A 22425-nucleotide genomic window follows, 5' to 3' on the forward strand; every position below is an offset into this window, starting at 1 on the left:
GGCTATATGAGACGTGGACCTACTGATTAACGTGAATCCGAACCACATGAGTTCTCGCCGGGAATCGGACCCGGATCTTCCACGCCAAAGGCGTGTACGCTCAAAGCCTAGCCACGAGGGTGCTCGGTGTGTACGTTTGGAGCCAAATCTTCAAGTTCTAACATGATTTGTAAGTATATTCGTGCTGAACATGCATACGAATTATGGCTACATGGTGCGAAAAGGAAGCATTTCTTTTACCGTATGCATATACATTTCCCAATTGCCTGTTCCTTCGGCTTTCATAAATGAATTCAGGATATCCACCATTTCAATGTACACCATGCACAGTGGAGCAGTTCTGCTGGTTATCAGTTCCTGTAGTTTCTTGTAAGGCCTGCTGATTAGGTCGTTAGGAATTTCGGAAGCCAACATTTCTTCTTTCAGAAGTAGTTCAAATATTAATCGTTCTATGGTTAAATTAGTGCTTTCACGTTCTGTACTTACTGATTCATTAGCTAAAATATCATTAAGGACTGATGACACTAGAATGTGGCCACGAATAACTGTGGCAATTGCTTTGCCCGACTGCATATGCTTCAATGTGTTTCCTACATTCACAACTTCCAAAATTTCAGTCAAATTGGATCCTGTCATGACAAAACTAATACACATTTACATGCACATTTAAAGCAGGTACATTTCTTTAACGGACTAATTTGTGATTCGTTACTTACAATTTCAACTGTTTTTAAGTACAACGGCTGATCAAAGGTTATTATGGGAACTTGGTTGTAACGTGCTGCATGCTTTACTATAAATAACAGCGTTGACAGAATGCAGGATTCATTGGTTGGATCCATGTCGATAATAGGGAGGAAAACCACAGATGATACAGCATGATGTTCACCCTTGTGAACCAGTTTACCCACACCCTGCAGTCAGGTAAACTTGGCTTTAGAAGACTTGAAATGATCCACAGTAACTTGACCTTTTTCCACACAGCGATGCAAAATGTCAGTTGTTATTTCTGCGTATTTCCTTCTTGTTTTGATGTATAACCACAGTACCTGAATTACATATGTGAGTGACTCAAAATATAATACCCTGTATCACATTAAACCACGTAGCTCCCTTACTTTCAGACGTAGGTAAACAGTTTTGCTGTGGATGGAAAAGACTGGGATCTATTGATTTTATTTGGGTTGTTTTCCATTATCTCTGAGAATTTTATAATTATTAGCCATGAAAGTGACAAAATAAGATCAATTCAACAATGTTTTCAGCCTAGCAGTAACCATGTTTAAATAATTCTTCACATAATTTTACCAATTGTACATTTTGGTGATTGTATTGTTTATTAGCTTTGATTTGGGACAAGAACCAAGACTCTAGCTTGATTCATTGCGAAGATATTACAAGAAAAGTTTATCAAAATGGTTTATGAAAATATTCCAGATGGTGGCCGAAAATGGCGGCTTTCGCGTTGTCAGATTTTATCAGACTTTTGATATATTATTCAGGATACACAATAGAATTAGAAACAATAACAACACCTTTTTTACCATTACTTCTAGGTTGAACCTCAATTTTACTCGTCTAGCAAGGCCTAACATAGCTAGGAGAGATGTAAAAAATATTGGAATTCTTACAATGAAGCGTATGATATTGCGCCGTGAAGATGAGTGACTTTCCGCAAAACTTTGTTACATTCTACAATTTTATGTCAATAAAGGTACCTGTGAAAAAAGTTGAGGAAACCTGTGAAAAAATGTGCTGTTTATGGGCAAGATACGATATCAAGATCAATATCCAAATTGCTCCTCGCAGTGGACGACTAAGCACAACAAAAATAGAGGATATTCTGGCAAAAATCAAGCAGGATTAGCTTATACAGTCATGACATCGCCTGTAACTTGCAAATTCATCACCAAGCAGTGTTAAATCTTTTGGTGAAAGTGGTTACAGAAAGCAGCTCGATGTTTGTTTGGCACATGATTTAAGTAAATCATTTACTTCATCGAATTTCTACCTGCGAATCTGTACTGAGACGTAACGAAGTCGAGTAATTTATGAAGCGGTTGATCACGAGTGATGATATATGGATTATCTACCACAAAAATATACGAGAAATATCGTGAACAAAAGGAGGAGAAACCACATAGTGTGTGGTAAAATCCACTCTGACGCCCACAAAGATTGTGCGGTACATTTTGGAGCATCATGCATTATTAGTTGCTAACACTGGGAGGAACGATAGACTCTGATCTGTGCTGTTAACGCGAATGCACCTAGGGAATTCTAAAGGAACGCCCAGAAGGGGTCAACAGAAAAGGTATACTATACTGTGTTAACAGCACCAGACAGTATACACCTTTAACGATTCATCAGAAGGGCTAGTGCTGGGATGCGAAGTTTCAATACATCAGTATTATGGTCTGCATCTGGCATCGCCAAACCATCATTTGTTTCTCTATAAGCATAATTCCCTGAATGGTGTTAAATTAGTTTCAAGAAAGGCCTGTGGAAAACCACGCATCACATTTTTTTGACCAGAAAACTACTATATGTAGTTTGGATTTGACGTTAATTTTGAATGTTGATTTCTTGTAAGATCTCAACAGTGAAAAGACGAAATTCGACATCAAGTAATCATTGTATTCAAATCTTATTTGTCCTCCAAGGCTACTTGCCATTTCCATTTTTATTTTTATTTTTATTTTAAAGTTATTTATGAAACCTATGTCGGTTACTTCTCTGGCCATCACCGAATCTTCTTCAAACTTGAACAGGCCACCTAAGTATGTAATCAACGGCGTTACTGTCAGTTTTGGCTCAAATTGACTAAGTCGTTCTATAGAAATGTATGTTCGATTCTATTTCGACCAAAGACTTTGACTAACTGTAAGGTTGATGATTATTAACCAGTTTTTATTTTCGAGTTTTACAGAACCTTTAATATTATATGATATTATGTTTTCTATCTTCAGGTAAGTTTTGAAAAATTATTGGTTTGGAACTTTCACCTTGAGGAGGCCTAGCAACCATCCTAAACATAATGTTGTTTACGAGAATCTTAACCTTAGAGCCTTTGAATCTTAACCTTAGAGTATTTTATCTCACCCTAGTTATCATTATGTTTATTGATATTAATAATAATAATCTTCTAAGCTAAACTGTAAGCAGCTTTTGTCCCCCTCTTATATGGCTACGAAATGATCATGGCATACACTATTCCCCAGAAGTTATTCAAGGATCCCTATTTCAAAAATCCTGTGTAAAAGCAAGGGTTGTATATAGTATCGTCAATAATATGAAAATAGGCTAATAACAGAGCGGCATGTTATTGACGAAGCAAAGTAGTGAATTTTGTGATTAAAATACATCTCACTTACTCTTAAAAGAGAAACGTCTTGTTCCACCAATCCTGAAAATATAGGGAAAAAATATATTAACCAAAACATCAAACACGAAATAAAACATACAGGGCCTTATGCAGAGTCGTTTTCAGCGTTGTATGAAGATCTTGACTAACGCGTGTTGCTAAATTCTGTATTTAGAAACACGATCGTTAAGATAAAGATAATAACGATTTATATCGGAATAAGTCATCCACGACTTCCCCGCAGGGTTGTCCAAACACACTTGGAAGAAATCTACATAAGGGAGACGTGGTCTCTCTTATGTTAATTTCTCCAATTGTGTTTGAACAACCCTGTGGACAAGTCGTGGCTGGCCTTCTTGGATATACGATAAATCGTTGTTGATTTCACTTACGTGTTACTAAATACGGAAGTTAGTACCACGCTTTAGTCAGCCTTTTAAAGAACGCCAAAACCACTGTGCATAAAGCTTACACAGTTTAGAAATTTTAAACTCTCTCTGCGTGATTTTTTTCTTTTATTTAGAAATAAATAATCAGTATTGGAAATCCACATATGGGAACTTGAAAAATGAATTAAAACTTAAATTTTAGATTTTTCACTTAATTCCGACGAGAAATAAGTAAGTGACATATATGACACATTTACAAATCACGAAGAACATGCCAGATGACACCAAAATCTTTTATTCATACACGTCAATATCTCACAGAGCAGACAAAATAGTTATTTGATGCCTTTGATATATCACAAAAAAGCTAAAGTGTAAAAAGGGTATGTGCCATATATGGCACGGCATGCGGTAAGGGGTTAACGTAAAAATTTGTACTTCTCATTTTTTCATCTGTCTACCGATTGTCAACTGTTTAATAGGGAAGTGCCACTATCAATATCAGCTGTTTCCTTGTGAGGCATATTCATCTAGAAATAACCACTACAATATACATAAATATAATAGTTTATCAACATAATATTTATGTATATTGTAGTTGTTATTTCTTGATAAATATGCCTCTCAAGGAAACAGCTGATATTGATAGTGGCATTTCTTAATCAAACAGTTGACAATCGACAGACAGATGAAAAAAATTAGAAGTACAATTTTTGCGTGCTGACACGCAGAAAAAAAGAGAAAAAGGTGAATAACCATGTAAAGAAAGCATTGCAAAATAAACATTTAGACAGATATATTTTTAAAATGGTTGAAGTTATCAAAAGGAAACTTGCACAACAGTACAACAAGCAAACACTGTACTCACATATGTGCTCACTGTCGTCATGTGTAACGCAGTGTTGTCATTTTAGCACAAAAGAAAGGTGCGTTACGTTACACGAGATACAAATATTAACACATAGAAAATTTATTTGCGGTTACAAACTAACGTGTGAAATCCGAATTCACAGTGTTGCCAACTTTCGATGATATATGAATGACAAATGTGTTACACCTGGAATTTGTAAACGTTAGCACAGTGCATTATTCTGAATGCACAAGCAACACATGATGATGTGTTATATTTTGATACTATTCTGATTTTATAAAGTGGCAACACTGATTCGACACTGTGCTTTGCCTATTCTCGTCGTGCGCCTTTCAGTGATTATATTCTTGCTTGTGCATCATATTTTGGTTTTAATAGGTTAGAATGGTGCATTGTACTAACTTTTATAAATACGAGATTTAGCACTTTTATAATTGATACATAATCTAAAGGTGGCAACAATGTGCATCGGACTTTCACATGTTACTTTGTAACAGCAAATATATTTTCTGTATGTTATTATTTGTACGTCGTGTAATTTAACACAACTTTCCTTTGTGCTAAGGTAGCAGCACTGCGTTACATATACCAGCAATGAGCAAGTCTGTGAGTACAGTGTTTGCTTATCATACTGTTGTGCAAGTTTCTTTTAGATTATTTCAACTATTTTGTAGGGCCGCGGAGGCTCAGTGGTAGAGCGTTCACCTCTGGTGCATGGGATCCTGGGTTTGATCCTAGCTCGCCCCAAGTGAGCTTTCTGTTTGACAAAATTCGTGTGCGTGGGGTTTTTCGGAGTTCTCCCGTTTCCTCCTACTCTTCATTCCACCATTTCTCATCATCACCGTCTCCTTAAGCCTAGTCGGCATAATTGTGGGACGTAAAACTGAAAGATTTCATTTTTTCAACTATTTTGAAAACATTTCTGAGTAAATGTATATTTAGAATTGCTCTCTTCTGTATCAATTGTGAACAGTTTGATTCGTAAATACCATTTTCAATATCAGTGGGGCTGTTGGTCTCATAAGAGTGTTTGTGTCAGAAGGATAATGATAATAATACAAACATAACAAGAAAAAATGAAATGAAATCTTTGCGTTTTACGTCCCACGGTTATGCCGGTTAGGCTAAAGGAGACGGTGATGATGAGAGATTAATGAAATGGTGGAATGAAGAAAGTGAGAGGAAACGGGAGAACCCCGAGAAAACCCACGAGCACGGTGTTTGTCCACCACAAAGTCCACATGGCGCGAGCTGGAATCGAACCAGGGACCCAAAGCACCGGAGGTGAACGCTCTACCACTGAGCCACCGCGCCCCCCAAACATAACATGAATTGTCCTCAAAACGCGAGTCTTGATCAATTTATAAAAACGACATTTGTCTGAATTAGGAATAAAGTGCCCATTTTAACATAGTAAGATTGATATTTGGAAACTGTCTGAATTTAAAAGAAATGAAACCATTCCGTCTCTATGTTCATGGCTGGAATAAGACAGGAATAAGACTGTGACGTGGGTGATGGGTGCTGGGAGCATCGATCCGCAACGTCACTCTTTCTATCTTTCCTTACTAGAGGACACTCAATTACAGTAATTTTCAAATTGCCTCAAGATTCTTCGTTAACACTAGTTGTATCAAAGATCTTATAAAATATAAGATCTGCCTTTACAACAAAATCTTGAAGCCATACGTCACAGTTTCGCCACCCTTACTCAGCCCACTCTGTCCAATAGGATCGCAATGTTTTGAGCCAACAATCATGGCGGAAACGAAAGTAGCCAATCAGACGATGCAAGAAACGAGAGTAGCCAAAAAGACTTGGTGATGCTCGATTGTTTTTTTTTAGCTTCATTGATTTAATAGGATGAAGATACATATGGGCAGGTCCTCTATTTTATAACATCCTTGAGTTGTATACTCACTAAGTTCATGGTCTCTAAGCATGCTACCACATGAATACTTATTTCCCTCAATTTAACATTTAAAACTGTCCTATTAGCCATTACTATTAATGGTGATACACGAGGAAAACAAGGTTTACTGTGATTTTCTTAAGGTACAACAATTTTGTAATTTATAAAAAAAATCTTTATGCTTCAAATATTTTTCAAAATAAAGAACAACTAAGGAATGAAAAAGAATGTTAAGAATTTTATAATGCGTGTGCACTTCTTTTTAAAATATTATTAATACACATTCAGCTTATTTGACTGATCATCACCAAACACCGTGCCACCATCGTTTCGGGACTCATCATCGCCAGAACATTTCACGAGCAGCTTTGGGTTTGTAATAGTTTTTCCAATGGTAATAGGAGAAATGGATTTATATTTCATTATTGTTTTATTTATTCTTTACTGTAGAGTTTCCTTTTATTGATGTTCTTCTATCAGGTTATGCTTTCTTTCTTTGTCCTTATCTCTTTACCTTTTCCTTTTCCTTTTTCTCCTTGTCTTCCTCCTTGCCCTCCTCCTTGCCCTCCTCCTTGTTTTCCATTACCTGCTGCATACTCTTGTCTTTTTACCTAAAAAAAAACAAATTTTGTTTTACTTTCGATAATTTATTCTACCAGTTGAATCGCTGAAACACATATATACATACATAGTTCAAAATTTGGCAAGCTATTTAAAAGAAGAAATGTCTAGTGCTTACTTTAATCTAGCTATTGTCAACTTGATCCCCCTGTGACTTCGAACTTAGCTTCTTTCGTTCTCAATAAATTCATCAAACAGCCATGTGAAGCAGGCAGACAATCTGATATTTTGTCAGGGTTATATGTTGCTCAATCTTCGCCTGTTGAATCTCAGTAAACTCTTGCATCCCCTGGTCAAGAAGTGCACAAATGGGTTGCAACATTACCCATACGAGCTACTGCTCTTGTGCCATCTATTTACCATGTGTTAACACATTGGTAATAACTTTTATGTTCCTCATTAGTACTTGCTCAATTTTTAAATCCATGGAGAGTCCGGTCGAAAACCTATTACTCCGCCTTACAATATGTAGTCCACTCATTGAAGCTGTGTGTACGTTTGGGTTGAGTTGTTGAGTTTATTTTAGTTTAGCGTCCTTTTAAGCAACGAGACTATATGAGACGTGGACTTACTGATTAACGGGGAATCCGAACCACATGAGGTTTCACCAGGAATCGAACCCGGATTTCCCACGCCAAAGGCGTCTACGCTCACAGCCTAGCCACGAGGGAGCTCAGTGGGAGTTCTAACATGATTTGTAAGTATAATCGTGCTGAACATGTATACGAATTATGGCCACATGCTGCGAAAAGGAAGGATTTCATTTACCGTATGCAAATACATTTTCCAACTGCCTGTTCCTTCGGCTTTCATAAATGAATTCAGGATATCCACCATTTCAATGTACACCATGCACAGTGGAGAAGTTCTGCTGGTTATCAGTTCCTGTAGTTTCTTCTAAGGCCTGCTGATTACGTCATTAGGAACTTCGGAAACCAACATTTCTTCTTTCAGAAGTCGTTCAAATATTAATCGTTCTATGGTTATATCAATGATTTCATGTTCTATACTTACTGATTCATTAGCTAAAATATCATTAAGGACTTATGACACTAGAATGTAGCCACGAATAACTCTGGCAATTGCTTTGCCCGATTGCATATGCTTCAATGTGTTTCCTACATTCACAACTTCCAAAATTTCAGTCAGATTGGATCCTGTCATCACAAAACCAATACACATTTACATGCACATTTAAAGCAGGTACTTCTCTTAAACGGACTAATTTGTGATTCGTTACTTACAATTCCAACTGTTTTTAAGTACAACGGCTGATCAAAGGTTATTATGGGAACTTGGTTGTAACGTGCTCCATGCTTTACTATAAATAAAAGCGTTGACAGAATGCAGGATTCATTGGTTGAATCCATGTCGATAATAGGGAGGAAACCACAGATGATACAGTATGATGTTCACCCTTGTGAACCAGTTGACTCCCATCCTGCAGTCAGGTACACTTGGCTTTACAAGACTTGAAATCATCCACAGTAACTTGACCTTTTCCACCCAGCGATCCAAAATGTTATTTCTTATTTCTGCGTATTTCCTTCTTGTTTTGATGTATAACCACAGTACCTGAATTGCATATGTGAGTGACTCAAAATACAACACCCTGTATTACATTAAACCACGTGCTCCCTTACTTTCAGACGTAGGTAAACAGTTTTGGTGTGGATGAAAAAGTAAGACTGGGATCTATTGACTTTATTTTGGGTTCTTTTCCATTATCTCTGAGGATTTTATAGTTATTAGCCATGAAAGTGACAAAATAAGATCAATTCAACAATGTTTTTAGCCTAACAGTAACAATACTTAAATAATTCTTCACACAATTTCCCCAATTGTACATTTGGTGATTGTATTGTTTATTAGCTTTGATTTGGAACAGGAACCAAGTCTCTAGCTTGGTTCATTGCGAAGATATTATAAGAAAAGTTTATCAAAATGGTTTATGAAAATATTCAAGATGGCGGCCCAAAATGGCGGCTTTCGCGTTGTCAGATTTCATCAGACTTTTGATATATTATTCAGGATACTCAATAGAGTTAGAAACAATAACAACACCTTTTATTACAATTATTTCTAGGTTCAACCTCAAGTTTACTCGTCTAGCAAGGTCTAACGTAGCTAGGAGAGACGTAAAAAATATTGGAATTCTTATAATGAGGCGTACGATATTGCGCCGTGAAGATGAGTTACTTTCCGCAAAACTGTGTTACATTCTACAATTTTATGTTAATAAAGGCATAAAAGTTGAGTAGACCTGTGAAAAAAGTGCTGTTTATGGGCAAGATACGATTTCAAAATCAATATCCAAATTGCTCCCCGCAGTGGACGACTAATCACAATAAAAATTGAGGATATTCTGTCAAAAATCAAGCAAGATTAGCTTATACAGTCATGACATCGCCTGTAACTTGTAATTTCATCACCAAGTAGTGTTAAATTTTTTGGTGAAAGTTGTTACAGAAAGAAGTTCTATGTTTGGTTGGCACATGATTTAACAAAATCATTTACTTCATGGAATGTCTATCTGCGAATCTTACTGAGACGTAACGAAGTCGAGTCATTTATGAAGCGGTTGATTACGAGTGATGATAAATGCATTATCTACCAGCGGCGTAGCGTAAGGGAACGCCGGTATGCCCGGCATCCCCTGTTAATAAGAAAAAGTATGTATTTCATTATACATAAATTGTTTGCTTGTAATTATCACAATTATTTCCACTGCAATCTTCTGGCGCGCTCTCTCGACTTACTTTGACAAGAGGAATCTACGCATGCGCGTCGCTCAGATGCACATTTTCTGTCTTTCCTCCTGTCGTATGCTATTTTCCTCGGGCTTCCAGGCCTACTGAAAGCATCGGGGTTTTCGTCTGCTTTCTTTTGAATGCGCATGTGCAATACTCCTCCTCATCAATTGCAACCCTACATTTGCTTTAGATATACGCTGGCATATTCAAGTATTTCCAACTGTATATATTTTGACCTAAGCTATAGTTTCTGAACAGAACGTACGAGCCCTAATATAAAGGATAAAGGAAATAGAACAAAACGGAAATGGTTAGTTCAACGCATTTTTGAAGCATGCCGGTTATGTAAATAATAGTATTAAAATAGTTATGCCTTAATCGTAACTAAATGCATCGTAATTGTAATCTTCATCGTAAAGGAGCTCACAGACACAGGCATAAATTTAAAGCATACTGTAGAATTACGGTCACCGATCTGGTAGGACAAGAGAGCCACCACTCTCCGTCACTCGCAAAGATTGTGCCAGGGCCCTTCAGTCACTGGCACAAATCTCGGGTACATAAGGGGAACATGTTCCCTACAATCTTGTCCCCCCCCAATAATCCGATTTGAGATTGTGATGATGATGATTTCTATCCGACTGCCACAAAGGAAACTGATGTCCTTTGACTTGTTTCATTTTTTAAAAAAGAATCGTATTCTTTAATATTTCATTGTCATTAATTATTAGTAGTCTATTTTCAACTATTTGTTTAATTCCTGTAACAATTCCTATAATACTATTGTGGTAATCATAATTTTGCTCAGATAAGAGTATTGTTGCGCCAAATATAGGCCTGATTGATTTTCTTTCATAGTTTTGGGGAAGTCATTATTTGTATTGTTATAAAACAAATGTCCTAAAATTTTAATGTGGATCATTGTGGATGCGTAAGTAGAAACATGTCAATTATTATTATGCATATATTCAAATTTCAGAATGTGCTCACGGCACTGAGTTGTAATAATGATATGTACCACTGTTTCATCTACATCATTTGGTATATAATATACGAGTACAACAGGTTTACCTCAGAAATCTGATTCTTTTACTGTAATATGAGTCTCTTCTCTCCTCTCCCCACAATAAGCCTTAAAATGTACCCTCCTGCCGATGTTATAGACAACTCTGCTCCCCTAATCCTCAACAGCATTTTTTTCAACTTCATAAATATTTTGAACATCGTTTTAAAAAAGAAAGGATTATGGGAACAGTCTTATTCATCCCACGAACATTGAAGAAAGATTTGCGCCCTTGACTTCAGTATCTGGATACAGAAACAGGCCCCCAAAGTTGGTTTAAGTGCTTTGTATTTACATCTTCAAACGATATATACACTGAGGCCCATATTCACGAACGGGCGTCTGAGTTCCGAACCCAAGATGACAAATTTCTAGGGGCGATTATTTTTGAAAGAACGAGATTGATTTGTGGCGAGAAAGAAACGAAGGGAACGATACTGGAAACAATGTTCATACAAAAGTGGGACCTAGTTTTCTCGTCACAACGGTAGTGGAAAGAAGGAGCTGAGACAATTGGTTATTAAATTCTAACGTAATCCACGCATTCGCTTCTCTATGCCCCACTAGACCTCCAATTAGTGGGGCTTCCTCCTAAATTTTGTATAACCCTATATTTCCATTCGGAATATCTATGTATTGCTGCTTGCAGTAGTCCTATATCGCACAAATGACTAACTTTGGCATCCCCCTTTCGGAATATCACGCTACGCTACTGTTATCTACCAGAAGAATGTGCGAGGAATGTCATGAACAAAAGGAGGAAAAACCGTACAGTGTGTGGTAAAATCCACTCTGACACCCACAAAGATTATGCGGTACATTTTGTGGGATTTGAAGAGAATCATGCATTATGAGTTGGTAACACCGGGCGGAACGATAGACTCTGACCTCTACTGTTAACGCGAATGCACCTAGGGAATTCAGAAGTGGTCAACAGAAAAGGTACACTATATTGTGTTAACAGCACTAGACAGTATACACCTGTAAGGATTCATCAGAAGGGCTAGTGCTTGGATGCGAAGTTTTAATACATCAGTCGTATGGTCCGCATCTGACACCGTCAGAGTATCATTTATTTCGGTGTAATCAAAATTCCCTGAATTGTCTTAAATTAGTTTCAAAAGTGGTCTGTGGAAAACCACGCATCACAATTTTTTGACCAGAAATTACAGAAGCTCTTTAGCGATGGGGATAGTGATGTTGCAGGAAATATAGCAAAACGTCTTCGAAGAAAATGCTACATATCTAGATTTATAATGTTACTTTTATGCCGTAATAAATGTATTCTCAATTGTAATGTCAAAAGTTTCAATACTTTTTAGACAACCTGATGTATAAGGAATACAATAGTCAAAAGTCAGTCCGTTGTTTGAGATTTAAACAGTTTATTTATTCTATCAGTATATTTCATATGTTTTACATCTACGGAGCTGCTGATACTTCGTATATTTTGACAGCTCGTTTTACAAAAGAAATAATTATTGTACCAAGTTGTCGTCAGTGATTTTATCTTTTAGTTTATTCAGACACGTTCGTTGTATATTGGCGTGGCTCTTCATCTTCTCATATACACTTGAGCATTTCATTCTATACATATATGGTTAACATACCCGCCAACAGTGCGGGTAGTCTGGCTCGATTACTGAATACTATATGTAGTTTGGATTTAACGTTAATTTTGAATGTTCATTTCCTGTAAGATCTCAACAGTGAAAACAAGAAATTCGAAATTAAGTAATCATTGTATTCAAATCTTATTTGTCCTCCAAGGCTACTTGCCATTTCCATTTTTATTTTTATTTTTATTTTAAAGTTATTTATGAAACCTATGTCGCTTATTTCCCTGGCCATAATCGCATGTTCTTCAAACTTGAACAGGCCACCTAAGTATGTAATCAACGGCGTTACTGTCAGTTTTGGCTCAAATTGACTAAGTCGTTCTATAGAAATGTATGTTCAATTCTATTTCGACCAAAGACTTTGACTAACTGTAAGGTTGATGATTATTAACCGGTCTTTATTTTCGAGTTTTACAGAACCTTTAATACTATATGATATTGTATTTATCTTCAGGTAAGTTTTGAAAAATTATTGATTTGGAACTTTCACCTTGAGGAGGCCTAGCAACCTTCCTAAACTTAATGTTGTTTACAAGAATCTTAACCTTAGAGCCTTTGAATCTTAGCCTTAGAGTATTTTATATCACTCTAGTTATCATTATGTTTATTGATAATGATAATAATCTTCTAAGCTAAATTGTAAGCAGCTTTTGTCCCCCTCCCTCATATGGCTACGAAATGATCATGGCATACACTACTCCCCAGAAGTTATTCAAGGATCCCTATTTCAAAAATCCTGAGTAAGAGCAAGGGGATATAGTATAATCAATAATATGAAAATAGACTAATAACAGAGCGGCATATAATTAACGAAGCAAAGTAGTGAATTTTGTGATTAAAATACATCTCACTTACTCTTAAAAGAGAAACGTCTTGTTCCACCAATCCTGAAAATATAGGGAAAAAATATATTAACCAAAACATCAAACATGAAATAAAACATACAGGGCCTTATGCAGAGTCGTTTTCAGCGTTGTATGAAGATCTTGACTAACGCGTGTTGCTAAATTCTGTATTTAGAAACACGTTCGTTAAGATAAAGATAATAACGATTTATATCGGAATAAGTCATCAACGACTTCTCCGCAGGGTTGTCCAAACACACTTGGAAGAAATCTACATAAGGGAGACGTGATCTCTCTTATGTTAATTTCTCCAATTGTGTTTGAACAACCCTGTGGACAAGTCGTGGCTGGCCTTCTTGGATATACGATAAATCGTTGTTGATTTCACTTTTGTGTTACTAAATACGGAAGTTAGTACCACGCTTTAGTCAGCCTTTTAAAGAACGCCAAAACCACTGTGCATATAGCTTACACAGTTTAGAAATTTTAAACTCTCTCTGCGTGATTTTTTTCTTTTATTTAGAAATAAATAATCAGTATTAGAAATCCACATATGGGAACTTGAAAAATGAATTAAAACTTAAATTTTAGATTTTTTACTTAATTCCGACGAGAAATAAGTAAGTGACACATTTACAAACCACAAAAAACATGCCAGATGACACCAAAATCTCTTATTCATACACGCCAATATCCGTCACAGCAGACAAAACAGTCATTTGATGCATTTGATAAATCACAAAAAAGCTAAAGTTTAAAAAGAGTATGTGCCATATATGGCACGGCATGGGGTTAGGAGTTAACGTAAAAATTTGCAACTTCTCATTTTTTTCATCTGTCTATCGATTGTCAACTGTTTGATAGGGAAGTGCCACTATCAATATCAGCTGTTTCCTTGTGAGGCATATTTATCTAGAAATAACCAGTACAATATACATAAATGTTATAGTTTATCAACATAATATTTATGTATCTAGAAATAACCAGTACAATATACATAAATGTTATAGTTTATCAACGTATTATTTATGTATATTGTAGTGGTTATTTCTAGATAAATATGCCTCACAAGATAGTGGCATTCTTTAATCAAACAGTGGACAATCGATAGAGGTGAAAAAATGAGAAGTACAATTTTTACGTGCTGACATGCAAAAAGAAAAAAAAAAAACACACACACACAGAGAAAGGTGAATAACCTTGTGAAGAAAGCAATGCAAAATAAACATTTAGACACATATATTTTTAGAATGGTTGAAGTTATCAAAAGGAAACTTGCACAACAGTATAACAAGCAAACACTGCAGTCACATATGTGCTCATTGTCGTCATGTGTAACGCAGTGTTGCCATTTTAGCACAAAAGAAAGTTACGTTACGTTACACGAGATACAAATATTAACTCATAGAAAATTTATTTGCGGTTACAAACTAACGTGTGAAATCCAAATTCACAGTGTTGCCAACTTTCGATGATATATGAATGACAAATGTGTTACACCTGGAATTTATAAAAGTTATTACACTGCTTTATTCTGCATGCACAAGAAATACATGATGATGTGTTATATTTTGATACTATACTGTTTTTATACTGTGGCAACACTGCTTCGACACTGTGCTTTGCCTATTCTCGTCGTGATCCTATCAGTGATTATATTCTTGCTTGTGCATCATATTTTTGTTTTAATAGGTTAGAATGGTGCATTGTACTAACTTTTATAAATACAAGATTTAGCACTTTTGTAATTGATACATAATCTAAAGTTGGCAACAATGTGCATCGGAATTTCACACATTACTTTGTAACAGCAAATATATTTTTTGTATGTTATTATTTTTACCTCGTGTAATTTATACCAACTTTCCTTTGTGCTAATGTAGCAACACTGCGTTACATATGTCAGCAATGAGCAAGTCTGTGAGTACAATGTTTGCTTATCATACTGTTGTGCAAGTTTCTTTTTGATTATTTAAACTATTTTGTAGGGCCGCGGTGGCTCAGTGGTAGAGCTTTCACCTCTGGTACATGGGATCCTGGGTTCGATCCCAGCTCGGGCCAAGTGAGCTTTCTGTTGGACAAACGCCGTGTAAGTGGGGTTTTTCGGAATTCCCCCGTTTCCTCCTACTTTCTTCATTCCACCATTTCTCATCTTTACCGTCTACTTAAGCCTAGTCGGCATAAGAGTGGATCGTAAAACTGAAAGATTTCATTTTTTCAACTATTTTGAAAACATTTCTGAGTAAATGTATATTTGGAATTGCTCTCTTCAGATGATTATTGACCCTTCTTTTCTCTCTATCTCCCGTATTTCTGCGTGCCAGCATGTAAAAAAATTGGAATTTTTCACTTTCTTTCACCTCTCTATCGATTGTGAACAGTTTGATTCGTAAATGCCACCATCAATATCAGTGGGGCTGTTGGTCTCATAAGAGTGTTTGTGTCATAAGGATAATGATAATAATAGAAAAATAACATGAATTGCCCTCAAAACGTAAGTCTTGATCAATTTATAAATAAGACATTCGTCTGAATTAGGAATAAAGTGCCCATTTTAACATAGTAAGATTGATATCTGGAAACAGTCTGAATTTAAAAGAAATGAAACCATTTCGTCTCTATGTTTATGGCAAGGCTGGAATAAGACTGTGACGTGGATGATGGGTGCTGGGAGCATCGATCCGCAACGTCACTCTTTCTATCTTTCCTTACTAGAGGACACTCAATTAGAGTAATTTTCAAATTGCCTCAAGATTCTTCGTTAACACTAGTTGTATCAAGGATCTTATAAATTATAGGATCTGCCTTTACAACAAAATCGTGAAGCCATACGTCACAGTTTCGCGGAAACGAAAGTAGCGAATCAGACCATGCAAGAAACGAGAGTAGCCAATCAGACTTGGCGATGCTCAGTTGTCTTTTTTTTTTTTTTTTAGCTTCATTGACTTAATAGGATGAAGATACATATGGGCAGATCCTCTATTTTATAACATCCTTGAGTTGTATACGCACTAAGTGCATGATATCTAACAATTGTACGGGGGAGCGGTGGCTCAGTGGTAGAGTGTTCACCTCCGGTGCTTGGGGTCCTTGGTTTATCCCAGCTCGAGCTGTGTAGACTTTGTGGTGGACAAACACTGTGCCACCACCGTTTCGGGACTGATCATCGCCAAAACATTTCCAGAGCAGCTTTGGTTTTGTAATAGTTTCTCCAATGATAACAGGAGAAATGGATTTATATTTCATGATTATTTTATTTATTCTTTACTGTAGTGTTTCCTTTTATTGATGTTCTATCAGGTTATGCTTTTTTTCCTTGTCCTTATTTCTTTACCTTTTCCTTTCCCTCCTTGTTTTCCTTTTCCTTGCCCTCCTCCTTGTTTTTCATTAGCTGCTTCATACTCTTGTCTTTTTACCTGAAAAAACAGATTTTATTTTACTTTCGATAATTCATTTTACCAGTTGAATCATTGAAATATGTATGGCTTATGGATATATATATATATATATAGTTCAAAATTTGGCAAGCTGTTTAAAAGAAGAAATCTCTAGTGCTTACTTTAATCTAGCTAATGTCAATTTGATATTCTGCGACTTTGAACTTAGCTTCTTTCGCTCGCAATAAATTCGTGAAACAGCCATGTGGAGCAGGCAGGACAATCTGATATTATGGAAGAAGTAATGACAGTCTCGAGTAACACCACTGGTCTTGCAGGTATTAATACACCAATTGTGGATTCGTGTTGACTTTAGTACCAACATTTGTGAATACTTCTCTTTATTGCCTCTCTTTGTCTATGTTTCGAGTAAAGAGCGCAATTTGACGTGTTTTATCCAGAAGTTGGAAATTACTACTTTAAGGCAATGACAGCATCCTCCAAACAGGTTTCAGTCAGATGGAGGTAGGAATTATATATATTTCTGCCCAGTTGCGGATCTAGAAGGTAAAAAATGGCGGGGAGGGCAGCCGGAACCCAGGCTATGAATAAGCATTTCATGAGCTTACAATTTTTAATGCGTCCTGCAGAAGTTTTCAAGTTTAATTATCTCCCGATGGATATTATAGCTAGGTTCGACATTGACATTGTAGATTTCAAGTTTTGTTTTAGACATTGCATAAAAAGGAAACGTCAACTAAAACTATATCTAATGTTTGAAAAAAAAATCGATAAAGAATAAAAAGCAGCGCTTATTATAAACTTCCAAAAATATGCAAATAATAGCTTCAATTGTACTTTGTCATTTTAAAAAAAATGGAAAAAGAGGGGCGTAGGTCACTAGAGGCTAGATTCGAAACTCTTTCTGGGCTTTCGACGTCTATGGCCAGTTTAGCCTGTCACGCTGTACAGGATGACGTATTCTCGGCGATCACACTATCCGAGGAAGTGGGGACAGGACGGAGGCGCCGTTGAACCTATGTTAGGTACATTCCCGGTATTTGCCTGGCGTGAATAAGAAAAGTCCAGGCAAAGCCACACTCAAGATGGCTGGCGTGAAAGAGTTTTGATGCCTTTTCGACCTAAGTGTCTCATCGCTCGCAATAACCTGAGACTACTCGCAACAATGGCAACACTGCGTGGGGAGAGTTCACTCAGATTGAGACTAGAGTAGTCATGTTTGTGTTTGAAAAACGTATCATTATAAATAGCGTCATCTACGAGACGAGAAGAGACGAGAAAAAGGGTTATCTCGTCTCGTCTTCTAAATTTTTGTATAACTCTATTCTCGTCACTATTCTCAGAATTCTTTATCTTTTCGTGTCTTTTCGATTCCTGCAAGCTTTTCTAAACCTCATATAGAAAATTTTTCTCGTGTCATTTTCTAAATATATGTACAAAATATATGCCCAGATTTTGTTCCTTAATTTCAACTAGGTATAATCAGAATCCTTCATCTTCACAAGAAGTACACGAAGGTTGTGATATAACAACACTCAAACCATATTTACTATTGGAGTATATTGGGGGATGATTTGCGTATCATTAAACGTTGATAAATGCTTTACAATATGTTAGTAGAAACAATTTATCAATGCTATGTAACACTAACACAGTGTCTGAGATCTAAGACTATCTTGAACTAGTCTTGTTCACGAGAATCGAAAACGATTCAGTTCTTGTGTGGAATTTTAAAATGAATTTGCGAGAAAAGAATCGAGATGAAATCAAACATTTCTCGTCTGATAGGTGCGTCACTGTTAGGAGAAGGTAAGTGACAACAAATACAATATGCTACTTAAAAGTGTTATTTTTTTTCATATACTGTACACAAATAAATAACTTATTACAGTAGAATATAAACTAATAATTATTATTACCAACAAAGAACGTATCTTTTGTCGTCATAAAATTTTATGTCTATTTTGTCTAAAATTATATATAATAATTTCCACTGAAATATTTCTATTTGTCAGCTAGATATTATCTATCGATGAACATATATCTTATCTTTGCACAATATTATAATCAAACAAAAAGTTTCAGAGCTATGATAATTCTGAGCTGCATTTTATTAATCATAGATAATTATAATTTTGGGCTATATTTCATTAATCATAGATGATTATAATTTTGATCTATATTTCGTTAATCACAGATAATGATAATTTTGGCTGTATTTCATTAATCCAAGATAATTATCATCTTGAGCAATATTTAACTTATCATAGATAACTATAATATGGGGCTATATTTCATTAATTATAAATATTGATAATTTCGGGCTATATTTCATTAATTATACGTAATTATAATTTTGGACTATATTTCATTTATCATGGATAATTATAATGTTGAGTTGTATTTCGTTACTCATACATAATTATAATTTTGGGCTATATTTCATTAATCATAGATAGTTTTCATTTGGGGCTATATTTCACTTATCATAGATAATTATAATATTAGGTGATATTTCGCTAATCATAGATAATTCTAATTTTGAGAAATATTTCATTAATAATAAACAATGATAATTTTGGGCTACATTTCGTTAATCATAGATAATTCTCATTTTGGGTTTTATCTCATTAATCAAGATTTAAATAAATAATTTATTTAATTAAACCAAGATTTAAATAAATAATTTATTCAAGTAGCATATTCCATATTTTAAACATCTAATGAGTTACTGAGTCTTGGGATGAAAAAACATTTCGACAGTTCGTTCTATTGGACAGCTCGTTGTACGCTAGTTTACGTCATTGCTTTTCTCTTTTAGTTTAAGATTCAGTCATGGTCAATTGGTATTAAGGTTGTATCCGATTGTCCCGTTGTACTCATAATTAACCTATTCCATGCCTATGTGGTTAGGATGTACCTTCAGCTCGGGACACCGTGGTTTGGATTTAAGGTTCGGTAATATGTATATCCACGTTCATAAGGCCTCGATAATGAAAAAGGACCTTTAAATTCCAAATTAATAAATCATGTCTAAACCTTATTTAGCCCTCTTTGTTGGTCTAGTAGCCAGCGTGTGTGCCTTTGGTATACGTTGTCTCGCATTCGATTCTCAGTGATTCACTTTTATTTAGCCTCAAGAGTATAACTAAATTTAAAAATTACATTTACTTTTATTTCCGAAACCTTACTTGACTTTTAAGGCTGTTTACAATTTTCATTCCTATTTTCATGTCATTCGTCAATCATATGTCAGTTTAGGCTCCCGGCCATGGTTGACGTTATTCAAATTTTGACAGGTCACGTAAATGCTTAATCCACGACCTTAATGCAAATTTTGGTTCAAATCAATGCGCTCGTAACCATGTACATTCAGAGAAATACTTGGGTTCAAGCTGGATTCGACCATTAACCTTGACCAAATTTGACCTTTATTAACGAGTCCTCGTCTTCAAGCCATACACAAGCTCCAACACTATTTAGTATTATATTTTCTGTCTTAAGGTTATTGTTGAGACAATGTCGAATTCAATCTTTGATCTTTAGGAGCACAAATAAAACTTTACGAACATAACGTAGCTTCTCACAATCTTAGCCTGAGATGAAACCTAGGAACCAATGGACAATATTACCACGGCACTGTGTCTTCCAAAATAATTTATCATCCTGTACTCTTTTACTATTGATACTAAAAGCCCCTCCCGCAACACATGGTTGCAAGATGACGATGATTATACACTACTCTAAAGATTTAGTTTACTGGCTACTGTCTTGAAAATACTGAAGAAATGCTTTGACTATAATGTAGTCAGTGATTTCAAAATTTATTACCAACATGGGTAGGGCACTGTTTTAAAAAAAGTTAATTGTGTGATAACCATACATTCCACTTACCCGCAACTGAGAAACATCCCGTTTCGCCAATCCGGAATCTATAGAGAAAAATAACCAAAATATTAGCACAAAATAACAATAATAATAAGGAAGAATGCTTGTAATTATGAGTAAAACATAATTCAGATTTGAGTATAATATTTGTCGGTGAATTAATTTAAAGTTTAAATTCTTTTTTGGCCAAGAAGAGGCTATATGAGACGCGGCTCTAGAGCTCTATGTTAGATCCAAACCGAATTAACCTATTGGGAAATCGTACCTGGGTCTCTTTACCAAAGTTGTCTAAAACAACCTCATAGTTCTACTAAGTTAATAAGGTTTTATGTGGTGGAATCATAAGGAACCTTTTAGAACGGAAATGATAATGAGAAAATGAAATGTTTCTTTATTTTGAAGTTACAGAGCGAAAAGTTGGAGGGTAAATCCGAGAATAATCAGTAATTAATGTATTCTTTTGATTGCATTACGGAACTCACAAAGTGTTCACTAATTTTACATATTCTTGATAGCCACATATCCTAAGATCTTCACACTGCTTTAGTTCACAAAGTTTATGCCACCTATTTAAAGGAAAATCGGAAAAAGTAAAGAAAATGAAGAAAATGAAGGAAGTGTCGTAATTTCGAAGTACGAAGTGTGCTAATTTATGTGATTTTCACACTGGAATTCGCAATACTTTTAGAAATTCTTAATATGGACTTATATATCATCATCTAGGATAGACAACCACATACAGGGTGGAATCAAGTGTCAAATAATTGTTTATGACATGTAACAGTATTATATAGAAATGCATTCGGCTTATACGAAACTGATTTTGAAAATGTGCTCACCCTATGAAAAACCGTGCCATGTGTTCTCTAAAATTTCAATCCCAAAAGTAAAATGCAGTTTTGACTCTAATATTTGCAATCTTTAATTCATTATTTCAATAATAAATAATGCTAATAATAAATAATGTTAAATAATGTTAATAATAAATAATGTTAATCATAAATATTATAATCAAACATCTAAATGTAGTGTGGTACTTTCCTTTTTAGTGGTCACCAATATTTCCCCTCGATTTTTGCCGTTCCGCTACCACAGGAATAGCTATTCTAATTCTCGTTTGGACAGTGTCCGTCAAACTTCTGTAGTCGTGTCTCTTACTGGACCGAAGATCTTCCTAAAAATAAACTTTTCACTCGAAGTTGGGAAGATTGTTCATAATGATTCGTTCAGTTCGAAAACGGCTCTTGTCCATTTACAGAAAATCTCAGAAAACAGAAAAAAATGTAGAATTTGCAGGTTTTGTATAACTGCGAATACTTCAGTGTGTTCATATGAGAAACCTGAACTTCTTCAAATATTTCCAGTTGTACAAAGTGTCGATCCTGCAGTTTTTCTCGGATTTCTGGGATTTTCTGTAAATGAACAAGAGCCGTTTTGGGACTGAATGACTCAATTTTACTTTTTATTACTAATTGTTTCTAAAATGTCATCCATATTATTATTATTATTATTATCTCCTTGTTTAAACATGTAGTGAGATATCACTATTACTGATATGAGAAAGTACAAGTTGGCGCAAATTAATTTATTTATGGACACGGAATTCTCATTTACTTCATTGAAGCCTCAATTTACCTTCGCCCTGGGCTCCGCAAATTGATGAGACAACACTATTCAAAGAAAAATGGTGAAATTATTGAGG

General features: G+C 35.5%; 1 protein-coding gene across 1 annotated transcript in view; it reads right to left on the reverse strand.

Annotated features, from left to right (window-relative positions):
• Window positions 1-207: 207 nt before the first annotated feature.
• Window positions 208-22425, reverse strand: part of LOC145692065 (uncharacterized) — a 49415-nt gene continuing 27197 nt past the window's right edge. Inside the window, exons 7-11 of the mRNA XM_081767355.1 lie at window positions 20730-20767; window positions 16772-16853; window positions 13448-13479; window positions 7051-7147; window positions 208-629 (exon numbers count right to left, since the gene is read on the reverse strand). Coding sequence (XP_081623481.1) covers window positions 208-629; window positions 7051-7147; window positions 13448-13479; window positions 16772-16853; window positions 20730-20767 — 671 coding nt within the window. The remainder of the gene's footprint in view (window positions 630-7050; window positions 7148-13447; window positions 13480-16771; window positions 16854-20729; window positions 20768-22425) is intronic.

The sequence above is a fragment of the Thermobia domestica genome, chromosome 8 (assembly GCF_964235325.1).
Source record: "Thermobia domestica chromosome 8, izTheDome1.hap1.1, whole genome shotgun sequence".
Lineage (NCBI taxonomy): Eukaryota > Metazoa > Arthropoda > Insecta > Zygentoma > Lepismatidae > Thermobia > Thermobia domestica.